The sequence below is a fragment of the Ceratosolen solmsi genome, unplaced genomic scaffold (genome assembly GCF_000503995.2).
Source record: "Ceratosolen solmsi marchali unplaced genomic scaffold, CerSol_1.0 scaffold19, whole genome shotgun sequence".
Taxonomy (NCBI): Eukaryota; Metazoa; Arthropoda; class Insecta; order Hymenoptera; family Agaonidae; genus Ceratosolen; species Ceratosolen solmsi.
Genome location: NW_011948443.1, coordinates 223,878 through 239,707, shown reverse-complemented (window position 1 = coordinate 239,707; position 15,830 = coordinate 223,878). Strand labels below are relative to the sequence as shown.

The 15,830-nt window shown below is 20.9% G+C and overlaps 1 protein-coding gene across 1 annotated transcript; it reads left to right on the top strand.

Moving 5' to 3' along the window:
• Positions 1-569: 569 nt before the first annotated feature.
• LOC105365950 (uncharacterized) lies at positions 570-15,302 on the top strand. The gene is made up of 8 exons (XM_011504249.1): positions 570-804; positions 3,674-4,023; positions 5,809-6,063; positions 7,260-7,383; positions 9,021-9,215; positions 12,129-12,313; positions 14,950-15,211; positions 15,298-15,302. Exons 1-8 carry the CDS (start codon positions 753-755, stop codon positions 15,300-15,302), a joined length of 1,428 nt encoding a protein of 475 aa, XP_011502551.1. The 5' UTR covers positions 570-752.
• Positions 15,303-15,830: the final 528 nt, after the last annotated feature.

Sequence of the window (15,830 nt, the reverse complement as noted above, 5' to 3'; positions counted from 1 at the left end):
CTTCGAATTATCGAATGCGATTATATGAAATTTATTACTATAATACTATAGCAATATGCTATTGAACAATTTTTGTCGCATGCGCAGCAAGAGTTTCATGCTGATTAGCATGTGCAATAAGTAATATTAAATATATATTTATAACTATATATATATGCACATATAAATTGTAATATAATTTCTTGAAATATAATATTAAATATATTCTTATATATTCTTTTATATCATTACTGGACTGTAACTTCGCCATAATTTATTTCATTAAAATTAAGATAAAAAATAATATTGTAATTTATTTATAACTTTACTATATATTTTTGTTATGTTTTGAATTAAAATTTGAATTTAGAGAATGCAATGTTATAATCGGAAAAATTGTGCTTTACCTTGAAAACATGTTTCTTACTTAATTCTATTAGAAATTGAAATATTAATAATGGGAGACCTGATCTTAACGTTTGTGGCATACCCTTAATTTAAATCGATTGTAATCGATTTATTGTTATTTCGATTAATCGAATTAAGAATATTATTTTAGTAAGAATAAATACTAGATTTACTTTAACTGGCTTGAATGAAACGAAACTTATTAACAGCTGGAAAAATTTTATAAAACCTTTTGAATAAGCTTAGTGTTCTGTCAAACTTTATTTGTGTACATTAATAATATATGTTGCTTTAATTTTTGTATAACCTAAATTATTACAGTTTCGGAACATTATAAATACTCATTTACAATTTTATCAACGTATATGAAATGTGCGGTTAGGTGCGCGCATTTGTGCTTGTGTGCGTGTATGCAAGGCAAGTATCGACAGCTTAAAGATCTATTTATGTACACTACACGTGGCTTGGTATTTTCGCATAAGGTCAAATATTTTATTATATATATTATATTCTCAAATCATTTAATTAATCAATAATATTTAAACATTTTTTATTCTCCAATTTATGTTTTTTATTAATTTTTAAAAATGCTATTTAAATTTTTGCTTACAATTTGTACTGGTATTAGATATCTAACGCACAAATTTTATTATTTTCTATTATTATTGACATTACCTATGCAGAGTTTATAATGAAAAAAGATGTTTTCGTTATATTTTTCTTTCAATCATTCACCAATTATAAAAATGAAATTTTAATTAAGTATTTAATATATTTAATTTACTTATTGACACCATCTAATAATACTAGAATTAAAATTTGTATAAAAAATTTAATATGAATTTTTGAAAAGAGAATGAGCAAAATGAAGTTTAAAATATAAACAACATTGTTATCAAAGTAGTATGATTATTACATAAATATAATATTTCATTTATTATAATAGTCACATATGAGAGAATTCAAAATGGTGGTATTACAACATTACATATAAGTAAGGTGGAATATATCATTAATTACACGAAATTGTATTGAGTAAATTTTGTAATTTTTTAAATTGTTCATTTATAATTTATATAATATAAATAAAATAATTAATATAAATAATGTTATGCTTTAGTTATTTAAATTATTCAAATTTAATAAGATTTTTTATTATTAATATTATAGATAAGAATTTATTCTTTCATTTTTAGTGTTCTTAATCTAATACAATTAGATCAAGTATTAAATTTAATGTTTTTATAAATATCTAACACTACAAATTATTAAATACTTGTATATATTGCAGTATTGAAGAATAACCATTTTAATTTTTTAAAAGAAATTTTATTACATGATTTTGTATTAATAAATAAATGGAGTATGAATAAATTAACTTAATAATAAGAGTTTGTAATAATGATTTAAATAATTAATTATTTGATTACAAAATACCAATTTTTGTAATGTTAGCTTAATTTATTGGATGTAATATTTTGACATTGTTATTTATTTGTTACTTTTCTAAATCATTTCAGAATATATGGCTCCCAATGCTAATACTTAGCTAATACTAGTTCAAATGCTAGTTTTATTAGAATTTATATATTAATATTTACCAAATATTATTTTATTATTATCTTTAATATTTTATTAATTTTTGTAGTCTTAATATATTTTAATATCTTGGAACCTAAGTTAATTAGTCTTATATAAGGAAAATTATTTAATTATTGAATTATAGTTTTATTATTTAATAGTAATTTGTATAATTTAACTATATTGTTTACAAATTTTAAATTCTAGTTAACTTAAATTTATTTCAGGTTCATGTTATGTCATTTGTCAATATTAATTTTTAATATTTAATAAAATGTCTTAATTATCATTCATTAGGTTGATACTACATTTTATTTTTTTTATTGTTTCCTATTTCTTTTTACTTCAATATTTTTATTTCACTCTATAAAACAAACTAATTTGCTTTAATATTTTATTATGTTTTATATTAAGTTTAACATTATCTTACAATTTTTTTAAAAATTTACTTAGTCATTAAATTTTCTTTTGATAATTGTATGAAAATTATATTAAGTAAAATTTATTTATTAAAAATCTGTTTTTCTAGATTTTTTCAAATTACATGAATTGAATGATAAGTAATCATAATTAAATTGTAATTCATAATAGTTACTTTATAGAAAATTATATTGAATCCTTTAGATATTAATTAATTGTCTATACGATATTAACAAAAAAAATCAGTTTTAGTTTTAAAATACACGAGCTCTTTTGAAATTCATAAATGGATATTAACTACATATATTTTATAATTATACGTCCATCCTTTGACTTGTTTTGTTGTTTATTATTTGTAATGTGTTATGTAATAATATGTATACATTATGGAGATTGTAATAATATAATTTAAATAGTTAAGTTTTAATAGATTTTTGAAAAAAATTATAATAAATTAATAATTCATTTCATTTGTCCAATCAATTTAGGTAATTAATTTGAATAAAAAAATTTTTTAATTTTAATTTATTTTATCAAATATAAACTCCATTTTTCATAGAAAAAAGTCATACAAATTATTTTCATTATTTATATATTAATTATATACAATTAAAATATTAATTGATTTTCAAAGAAATTAAATTATGACATTATTAAAAGAAAAATTTTGTTAAATTACTAATATTGTAATTGAATTGAAGTTTTTTCAAATATATGATTTACATTAAGTTTAAGTTAATTTTGGAAAGTAAATTTAAAGTATTCATTTGAATTGAATGTTATGGATTAACACAGTAATTAGTATATTGTACAATTATCTATTTTATAATATACTTACAAATAATTTTTTATTATTTATGTATATTATTCATATATATTTGAAGATCAAAGCATACCTATTTAATCAAATTTAATATTATATATTTAGTTGTGTAAGTAGTTAAATTTTTTTTTTTATATTATTGGTTAAATTAATATAATTGTATTTAGATTATGTTTAGATATTTTGATTGTTAAAATTGATAAAATTTTAATGGGTTTAATCAAAAGATTTAAATTAATTAAATTATCTATAATCAATTTAATTGTAGATATTTTTTATAAAAAATATAGAAAAACAATCATAAAATGTATCGTTAAATTAGTTGTTCTTCATGTATCATTTGGAATTATATTATTAACAAAGTTTTAATAATAGTTCTTTGATATTTATATCATAACATACCATTTAATCATGAATTTTATATTTAATAATATTATGCCATATTTTTTATGTTTAATTTAGGATCAGATTTTCATGTTCCTGGACAAAACTTTAGTGCCCAACCAGGTGGGCAGGTGGGTGGGGGAGGGGGTTCAATTGGAGTTCCAGGAGGAAGAGGACCTCCTTTAGGAGGTGTCCAATTAATAGACCAGACCACTTCAGTAATAACATCAGGTATTTCAACAACTGGTCAAATTCAAATAGCTCCAGGATCTAATATCCAATCACAGCCTGCTCAGGGACCAACAGTATCTGCAACTAGTGTGCACAATTTGTCTGTTCAAGAAATGGGTAAACCAACACATTTGCAAAGCCAACCACCAACTGTTCAGCAAGTTTACATCCAAAATTCAAGTAGATCAACCAGTCAGGTAATTAATATAAAGTAAAATTAATTTATTAAGAATCAGTATTTATTGATTTTATAGTACTTAGATTTTTTATTGTAGAATGTTGGTACATTATTATTATATTAGTATATTATTGGTACATTTTATGTATTAATAATACTTAAATAGATATGCAATGATTAAAATGTTTATATGAATGTATATAAAGTTTTAAATGTTTCGTATTCTACATATTTTCAATAGTATAAGAAATTTAATTTATTTTTATACATCTATTTACATGTGCAACATTTTGATACTTTTATTTGTAAGCATTTATATAATTCTAAATCCTGATCAAATCATTAAAATTTTATATTTTAATACAATATAAACTGTAAATGTGTGCATGTGCTTGTTGTTAATTCAAATCTCTATGAACTATTAAAGAATACTGTTAAAGAATAGTGCACAATTGATTATACAATGCATTGATTTAGATACAAAATTTTAATTATATTTGAGTTTAAAAATATTATTGTAATTGCTTTTTTATAAATTAACTAATACATTATACAAATATTTAAATATATCTATAACGATATTTATGAATGATCTAAACAATTATTCATTTGTTTTAAGAAATTAAATACTTTGAATTACTACAATTTGATTTGAGAATCGTTATATAAATTATATAAAATAGTAGTTAAAATATAATGATTATTTATTCATTATATATTCATTATCTATTTATTATTGAACATATTGGTGTAAATAGTAATTTTAATATTTTCTTGTACTGTCCTAAACAGGTATTTCATTTTTTTTCTGTTTGACTACATCGTTGATTGGAGTTTTGAAATTTTTAATCTGATTATAACTACTTTTTTTATTTGATATTATTGATTTCATAGTATTTACTTTAAATTCCAAACTTCTTTTTACTTCTTTACCATTGTTAATAAAGAAATGAATTAGATCGCTTAAATAGATAATCTGACACTTTGTTTTTTTTAGTTTTTTTTTTATACTGTTATATATTTGACTTACTTTAATTTGGTACAATTTCAATCTAAGTCATGTATGTCTATTTAGACGCATTTTCATATATGCTGTATTTGCGATTTATGTTTTGACAAATATCAATGTTATCTTCCAAGACGTTTTTTTATTTCTTGTTTATTACTTTATTGTTCCCTTGAAATTTGTGATATCAAAAGAATCTTTCATTGCAATACATCTATTAAACATTTAAAGCAGTATGCTTAAACTATAAGACTAGTAATGATTTGAAGGATGGATGGTACTATTATTAATTTTTTATTATTATTTTATACTAACTTTTCTTTCACCTTTAATAGTAGACTTAAGAATGTGATACAATGAAAATATTCACTATTACAATACTTAATGTTGCTATATAATTTTAATGTAAGAAGTACATAAGTTTGGATTAGTATAAATATAATTCCAAATCCTTATTTTTATAGCTTTCATGTATACAATAAATCATATAGGCATTTGTTAATATTTGTTGTTTTTGATTTTTGAAATATGCTGTATATTTATTAATGTTGACTTTTATTTTATCATAAATAACTTTATAATTTGGATATATTTGTACTGTATATTTATATAGAATTCTAAACATATGCAAAATATTTACGTTAATAAATATTAGCACATTTTGTTGGGGAGGATAGAAATAAAATAAATATATTTTATTTCTAATTTTTAATTTATTTCTAATTACGATTTTATTTCTAATTTTTAATTGTACGATTTTAAAGTATTTAAACGAAATATGGAATTATTTCATTATAGAATTATTATCCAACTGGTCCAAGAACTCAACAACCAAGAAGTCTTACTCATAGAGGTGCCCAGCCTGGAAATCAGAATCAAGTGGTTGGAATGCCAGGCGTAGGAGGTGCTGGTGGGCAACCAACTGCCATCTATCCACATCCTAGTATAACTATGCAACCCTCTACAATGTATGTTCAAGGGCAAGTGTCTGGCCTTCACACTAATCCACATCAGCAAAATATTTATTCTATGAATAATCAAATGCCAATGCAGGTTAGAGTATTTCATTTTCAAATTAATGCATTTAAAATTTAAGTATTTACAAAACAAATCAATCCTTTTACATCTGCAAAAAACAATGCAGCTATTATAAAATGATTATAAATTCGTGTAAATGTAATTTTCAATATTTTTATTTTTTTTAAAATAGGTTTAATTTTTATTTTTAAATAAAAATATTTTGCTAACTATATATGTATTCTAGTATGTAAAATTTTTTTAATATATATTTTCTATTAATTTTTTATTAAAAATAATTACTTGAAAGAAGAATTAAATGTTACATGATATAAAAAAATTTTTTATTGAAACTTTAGGATGCTCTATAGTTGTAATATTAGATTCTATGTTCTTTAATTAAAAGTATTGTGAAAACAAAAACAAAACAAAACAAAAATGTTAAAGTTATTATTTTAAGATCAAACATATGGTCACAATTCAGAAATAATTTAAACCCAGAAAACAAATTAAAAGTATATTTTATGGTATATTAATTTATTTAATAATTCAGATTTGATAGTAAATTCGATTTAAATCCATAAAAGCAATGTATATTATACTTGCATGCATCTTAAAATTATAAAGTAATTATTTTAGTTGATATCTAAGTTAATAATCAGTCTTTCTTTAATAAGTTTATACATATCCTGTGTTTCTATTCTAAGTATATATAAATGCATATGCTTAATGGATTTAGAAGGTTTAAAATTGTCATTTAAATAATGATAAAATATAAAAATGTTCAATTTAAAATAATATTGCTTTGATTTATTATTAAATTTAATAAAAATATGGAATTTTGTATATTTATGATTTATATATGTACATACTTCATGCAAGTATATTACATCAACTTAAAATAAATGTGTATTGGCAACAAACATTATGTAGTTTTTTCACGTGATAAACATTATAGTTTAATTATTTTAATAAAAATTTTACAATATTGAGTAAATACATTTATGCATATATTATAATATAAATATATATTATAAAAAATATTTATTCTTCATACCTTACATTTTTTTAAATCTCATCTTTCATCTTTTTAAATTAAATGAATTTTTTAGTAGAAACTTTAATCAACGTAATGAAGTAACCAATTTTTCTTTTTAAATTAAATAATGTAACTATCAAACATGTAATTTTATTATTTATTACATATAATATAATCTAATATTTATTTTTAGTATTCTGGTCCTCCGCAAAGGCATCAAACAAATCAAAATCAGTTTCAATATCAACCTTATCAAACCCATGCGCTTCTTACATCAAATTTATTTGGATATGCACATGGAGCTCAACATCCAGGATGTAAGTTATTTTAATTTATTTAATTATATACACATTTACATTTTCATAGAATTGAATTAATAGAATAAAAATAAAAAAATGTATTTCAACTTTCTTTCAAAAGAAATGTACTGCTAAAAGTTTATATAATTCAATTATAACAATAAATATCGTATCAAAACATTGACCTTAAAATAGAGCAATCGGCATGTTTTAAAAAAATATCAATGCCTCTAATCATATATTTATTATTTATATACAATATAAAATTATGATAGACAGATTCTAGTCAAATGGGATCACTTTTGAATTATAAAATCAAAATTAGTTTATATGTGATAAAAAACGAAGTAGTTCAGGAAAGATTATATTACAAATAATTTTAGGGTTAAGTAAATATTGACACATCTTCAAGAACTCCCTTTATTAATAAAGATTCTTATATACATGAAGACATTTTAAAGAAGATGGAACACTGAGAAATGTTACCGTTTTAGAAAGATAAAATCGCCTTACTGTTCTATCAAAATTACTTTATAACATAAACATTCACTATTTGCATAAATAAATTAACGTCTCATATTACTGACAACACTGTACATCATAATGTATGACTATGTATAAAATATTTTTACGTTAAATCTCATGAAATATTTATAAAAATATTTAAGGTAATACTAAAAGTGATGCTTATAAATGAAAACGACCTATCTCTGATGAAATACATCTACTTTGGATCATTGATGCTTATCTAAACATTGTTATGAACCATTACCATTTAAAAAGTATTAGGCAGTTATAAATATACGTTGAAAATTAAACAATTAATAAATTATTTATTAGTTTATGTATTAATTATATATTAATATGTATGAAAATGTTCTGTTTTTGAGAAATAATTCATCTAATTAAAAATATGATAATAAATTTAATAATAGTTATAAATAAAGAAATTTACCGTTAGCAGAAATCTTAAAGAATTGATATTATTTTGCATATAAATATTATCTTATATCTCACTTTTTATCTATAACCTTATTCGTCAACATTTTTATTTTGTTGTTACATAGTTGCTAATTGAATGTTCAAGTGAAATAATTATAATAATTTATTAGTTGAAAATTATAAAAATTCTTACAGCATTATTCACAACATTAATCAGATTATTAAAAAAATAATTTACTCTAAAAACAGTAACATAATTATTGTATTTGTTGTACATGTAATACGCATTCATAGTAAGTGACTTGTAAAAATAAATAGTCTTCTACCAAAAATATGGAGTATAAAGTGTAGCATGGGCCCTAGAATATTTCTAATTATCAATTATTAAAGAAATATGATTGTACAAGACTGCTTTTTAAAGACATTTGTTATGATTTTTCAATAATATGATAAATATAAATAATTTAGTTTCAGCAATAAACTTTTTTCAAATTAAATTCAACCTTAACAATGAAAAAATAAAATTGTATATGAGTATTTTATTATGATCTCTTTTAAAAATAGCTTTAAAATAGTGCAATAATAATACGTAACTTGAATTGCAAAATAGCGCGGTAATTTTGAATATTCAAAATATTTTTCTCTTATTAATTTTAACTTGTAAAAATTTAATAAATACTAACTTATATCATTTTCTTGTTTTTTATTTCAAGATTTTTTTCATCAGCCACCTAATGCTCCACTTAATATAAATAGAACAAATGCTAATACTGTCAATAACGGCAATCAACATATGTCAGGTCCATTAACTGGTGCACAAGCAGCAACAATTGTTCCACAAGGAACACTTCAACAATCTCAACAAGCACAAGCAATGCATTCAATGAGCATATCTCTTCCGCAAACTGGTATGCATATATTTTTTTATTAAAAATCGATATGATTAAAAAATCTATAATAGTTAATTGTCAATGTTCCTTTTTTATAAAAACAAAAAAACTTATTAATATAGAATTTGATCTGAATATAGAATTTTATTTTCCATCGTATTTAAGCTTCATGAGTCATGAAAATTGTATAATGATTTCGTCTCTATGCAGTTTGTTAATCGTTGATTGCATCCTAGTTTATCAATTTGCCGATCGGTTTAATTATTTGAATTGAATTTTGTCTCGTGTCATTAAAAATTTGTAGAATTATTTGTCAAATCACAACTGATAAAAATATGGGATCACACGATTATAGATTTTTAAATTTTTATATGAAATCATGGTTTATCTATATTGATAAAAAATAAATCAACTTACCAAATTCATAATGTTGGGAATATTTTTATCACATGATTATAATTCTATGTCATGTATACATATATAGCAGGACCAGCTTCATTGAATCTCTTTACATGGAGAATGTTTCGTCACTGATTTTATTCTAATTATTTATTTCATGTTTTTATTTTCTGATTCAACTTTACAAAATTGAATTTTGTACATTTTGTTTTTTATGATATTGTTTTATCATATTATTTTGTTTTCATATTGATTTGACATTGATTTTAGAAAGTCAATCTATGGCCATTAACTATTTTCGTTAGATCTAAGTCTACACGAATTTCTGTTTTTTTTTTTTTAATTTTATTCAACTAATATTTATATTTTTGTATATCTCTCTTTTTTTGTATATCTTTTGTATATCTCCATTGTTGCACTTTGTGAATAATGTAGATTTTTATAAATTTGAAAAATGTTTGGAAAAATATTTCTATGTTTCCTAGTGTTTTTGACATTTACAAAAATTTTATAGCGCATAAGAAAGAACGTTGGGATATGCAAGAATAAGCAATCCCATTGGACATGCTTTCTATGGATATAAATAAATTAATTCAAGCATATTTCATATATCGAAGCAAAGTGATTATGAAAATCAAAGAAATTTAGTTGGGAAAAATACAATCTTTGCTGTTAAATTGTATTTCAAATTCAGTTTATGTCAGCATCCATTTCCAATTTTGAGGATTATTGACCAAATAACTTACTTATTGATTATGGAACATGAGAGTAATTAATCATACTGTTCAACGTTATTTATAATTTAATGTATTGATATACATAAAATAAGAAATGAAATATAGACAAATAAATTTTATTTGAAACCATCATTTGTGGATTTTACTAAAACTTAATTATGAATAAAAAAAATTAAAATGTAAAAAATGGAAAGATATTACTGTAAATAGATAACAAAATATAATAGATACATATTACAAATATTTATGTACAATTTATCTAAACAATTTACTTTAACTAATTGCAAATGATAATAAAAAAACGTAATGAATAGTACTCAAATTCTTAATTATCAAGACTGTTTAGAATTAGACTACGGCCAGCAGTTGCCTGGTGGGAGAAAAGTGTCGATAAGTGGAAGGGGTAGCGCTTCAATTCAGTATTCAACACATCTGCTTTTTGTGCTTGTTATTGCGTTTTCTTTTTACAACCACACTATAATGAGTCTGTACGTTGACGATGAGAATCGCCAAGATTTTGCTGTTTCTTCGTTACTGCAAATTAAACATTTTTAATTTTATAATTAATATCACTTCAATTTTTGGTTTTTCTATTTTATTTATATTTATAAAATTACATGCCATATAATGTATAAAAACTTTCATATAACAATATTAGTGTTTAGTTTTTACCATAAATTTTTAATTGTGAACAAGTACTTACTAATACAATATTAGTTTTGCAAGTTGTATATTTACTTTATTAATACTTTACGAAAATTAATTTTTAATTTTTTTAATTTAAATTTTATAAAATACATGTAAGCTACAAAAAAAACTTGTGAATATAAATGTAAATTAACAATGTTCAACATTAAATTTTATATATTTTTTTTTTCAACTATTTTATTTAACTTCTATGATCAACAATCATGCTTATAAATATCTAGAATATAATGGTTATTGTACTTATGAATACTTATGTAAATGGTAATTTTTTAATTTATTTTTAATAATAATGAATACAATAATTTTATTCGTATGTTGGTATATTGGATCTAGGTATCATTTTCGAACTTTATTGATATTTATTTTGTTTATTTGTAGCGGATTTCCGCTTTATAATGAAAAATACTATTTGTAGTCAAAATAATCCTTTTATATCATTACATTTTGTCGGAAATTATATTGCTCTCATATCTTCGTTTTTGTTTACTAAAATTTTCATTTCATTTATTGAATATCCCAAATTATTTGAATCTTAAATTTTATTTTTCATAATTTCGGAGGTATTATTTTAATATATTATTATTTACTATTATCGTTCGCAATTATATTATATTTTATTATTCTATTAATTCAATAGTCGATAATTTTATCTTTAATCTTATAAATCTAATTTAGAAATTAAATATAATTATTTTTCTGTAAAAATAATTGTAAATATTTTTGAAATATTCATCTCCATTGAAATTTGTTTTGTAAATAAAGAAAAATCAATATAAATGTTATTATGCTAATATTAATTATAAGATTAATCAATTTTAAATAACTATTGTTACGAAAATATATAATAAAATGAATACATATGTAATTTTAAACAACTATCATTGTTCTTTAATAAGTAATCATAATATTTAATGGAACTATAAATTAATAATTTAAAAATATTTAAACTTTGTAAATCTAAAATTTATTGGTATTTTATGAATTTGAATAACACGCAAATTTAAATAAATAAAATATTATTCTTTAAAATGATCAAATTTTGTTTTAGAATTTGTAAAAAAAAGTTTAATTTTTTATTTAATTATAGATGTTTATTCTGGTTTTAATAACAGTCTTGGTAATGTATCAACGAGGTCTAAAAAACCAAGAACAAAGGCTATTACAGATATAGTTAATCCTAACACTGGCAAAAACATTAGTGCTGAAATTTATAAAGATGATATTACTACACAAAGTGGAGAATCTAGTAATAGAGAAAGTCCACAGTCATTAGTAAGTACTAATTTATAGTCTATATACTACTATATACTACAATAAATAATGCTAAAAAAAATTAATACTTGAAAGAAATTTTATTTATTAACTAATTTAGAATTCCGAATTATCAGTTTCAATTATTTATTTTAGTCAATTAATTAAATTAAATTAATAGAATAATGCTAGGAACAATTTGAATTATTTATGGTAATTATATAAATATGAAATATATATAAATGTTTCTCTTGTCATATTTACGTTAAAATATTATTGTACTTTTCTGTTACGAAATATATTATTACTTTCTCTTAGAAAGTAACCTAATTCTAATTCTAGTAACATTAATAATAATGAATATATGATGTATAACAAACTTATGCATAGTGAAAGTGTGTAGTAGAACATTTTAAAGAAGATGTAGAAGAACAAGATAAATATTAAATTAGAACAAATTATAATTCATTATTTAAACGTAGATAAAACCTTTCATGCTGTGTAATATAAGTATTGCTCGAAATTAAAAATAATTTATATGCTACTATCTGTTTTGTATAATATAAAGAAGATATTTATTATGAATACTTTTTTATATTTAGTTGTTATATTTATATTTTCTTAACTATAACAAAATCAAATATATAATAGTCATATTATTTCATTAAATCAGCATAATATATGGTTCCAAAGCATGACATTGCACAGTTAGAATTTTAAATTAATATGACAATAAAATATGATTTTTATTGAATAAATAAAATATATCACGTTTTATAAATTAAAGAATAATAATAAAAGACTTATGATAGAAAATATATCATGAAAATTTAATAAACATAATTTCAAACTGTTTACTTTTTTATCTATGTAATGAAGTAGTTTAAATCATAACACTTTACTATTTACATTATAGTAATTGATACGTAATATATCGTTTGTGTATAGAAGGTTAACAAGTTAATATGTCAGTAACTATATTAGTAATTTTATAGTATACATAAATAATGTAAACATTAATATCTTAATTATTTAATACTTAATATCCTTAATGTCTTAATATTAACAACGTCGGAAGTTTACATTATATGTAGATCGAAATCCATTAGTACTATTGCTTAATTCTAAAACAGTTTTACTATAGTAGCAGCAATAAAAGTATAATATTATATAAAATATCTAAAAATATTTTATGTTTATATTAAATAAAAAGTTAATTTAATATTACAGTTATATATTTACTTTTAATTTTCATTAAGTTAATCGATTATCGAAGATGTGTATGAAAATAAAAAACAACGAATTTTTAATATTTATGGACTTTACTACATATATAATTATATATATTAGATAGAATATTTATGAAAAAATAATAAATATAGTCAAATTGTCGATAAATGAACTTCATAAACGAATTCTAGAACAAATAGAGTTTAAGAACTAATTAACATCAGTTTTATGTTCAGATAGTTTATCTAAAGATAGTTAATTTTGAATACATTTATAGAAAAGTATTCTAGCGTCTATAGTACATTTCGTTTCGCGGTAATTCTAAAATTTACCTTTAAATTTTTAGTAGTATATTTATTAATAAAGAATACAAACAATGAAATGCATATATGTATTTTTCCATAATTTAATTAGTAATTGTTATTACACATTATTTATACATAATTTAAAGTATCGGTAATTTTGTGTATACATTTTACCATTATATGGTGAATTTATTAAAACAAAATATATGTTATTTCGATGGATAAAATAAAAATGATAATATTCATAGAAATAAAAGTGACAATTTTTACTTATATAAAAATTAATAAAAAAGTAATGACTATAATTTAGTTATTAATGTTGTACATGAGTTTGAAGAACTGTTTTAAATTGGAATTTATACAATTATATATAAAGAAATAAATCTTATATTACACTTATGATATATGATAAAACGTAAAATAAAAGCATATTTTACGAATTTAGAATAATAGAATATATCTAATAAAATTTTCTACTATACAGGAGGAGACATCAAGATAAATACAAAAATACAATACAAATGATGCTCGAAAATAGAATTTCAAAAAGTAAAAATTTTAAATCATAAATATCATAATATTACACAATAACATTTAAAAGCATCTTATTATAGATGGTGCATTTTATAAAGTTTCAAATATTTCAGAAAATTACCCAACACAAAATAAGCGAAGTTACATGATAGCAATAGATATACATAAAACGAATTATAATTGTCATCTTTTGTATAGAAACATCCAAAATTAAACCAAAATATATTTTATATTTTTTAGATTATATATTTAGTGATTTATATAGAGACAGCAGAATTCTATGATTGTGAATTATAGATAGTGATTCAAATTTAATTTTTCTTTTTAAGATTTTATATTTTTAAAATTTTATTACTAATGCGTATTCGGTAAAATGGAATTATAGATCAAATAATTATAAGACTAGCTGATATAGATTTATAATTAATATAAAAGGAATATAGTATCAGCTCAATTATAAAAAAAAAATATTAAATGGCATTATTAAAGAAAATAACTTCCATTAATTATATTGTTATATAAAAAATGTAAAATATGAATGTGTTTAAAATTTTCTAAATTAAAATAAATGATTGTTTTCAATTGTAGAATTGTAATGCTGACCTATTAGTTGCTGATTTTGCAGCACGTGTAGCTAAATTAGCATCAGAATCAGCTTCATCTTCATCGATTATTGAAATAGATAATGGATCTGTATGTTCACAAGTTAAAAATCAAAATTTAGTAACTGTACGATCTAGATTACCCGAATCAAGCAAATTAAATCAATATAATCATGATTCCATTGATTCTAGAAAAAGTATCACTGGATCAACATTGCAGATTGAACAACTTGAGTCACTTGAGACAGGTATTGATGCAAATTAATATATATTTTTTTAATTGTATATTAGAATTGTTTTGGTTATCTATAATGTTTAAAATATTTTATATTAGGATAAATTTGGCATTCTTTTAAATGATATCCGTGGGCTTTAATATATAGTAAAAATCAATTCAACTGTTAAAAAATAGGAATTTTTATTACTTTATTCATATTTATTCATTTATTATAATTTTAATTAATTTCATTTTATATTTTATCCTTTAAAAAACTAATAAATTCTGTTTTGACATTTGTATTATTTATGATTAGAAATTTCTATAATAGTTTTATATTATATAAAGGTTTGTATGGTATACTTCAAATTTTCGATTTGTATTCGATGTGAAAAATACATGCTATGTAAAGTGTATACAAATCGAATATTAAAAATATGCAAATATATTTTTCAATTTAATAATATTATTTTTAATCAATGATCTCAAAACGTTTTCAAATATCACCTTGAAATGAAACATGTATGAAATATGATCTGAATGCAGTAGAATGATGAACTTTTTGTCGGAAGGATCAATCTTCTAGTTGTCTTTACAACTATGAAAACAATTATGAGAATTACTTTCGTGACTTTATTAATATTTTATTT

Coding starts and splice junctions, on each gene's coding strand:
- LOC105365950 (XM_011504249.1), top strand. CDS start 753: ATGAAATGTGCGGTTAGGTGCGCGCATTTGTGCTTGTGTGCGTGTATG. Junction 805..3,673: donor CTTGTGTGCGTGTATGCAAG/GCAAGTATCGAC, acceptor TGTTTAATTTAG/GATCAGATTTTCATGTTCCT. Junction 12,314..14,949: donor GAGAAAGTCCACAGTCATTA/GTAAGTACTAAT, acceptor TTTCAATTGTAG/AATTGTAATGCTGACCTATT.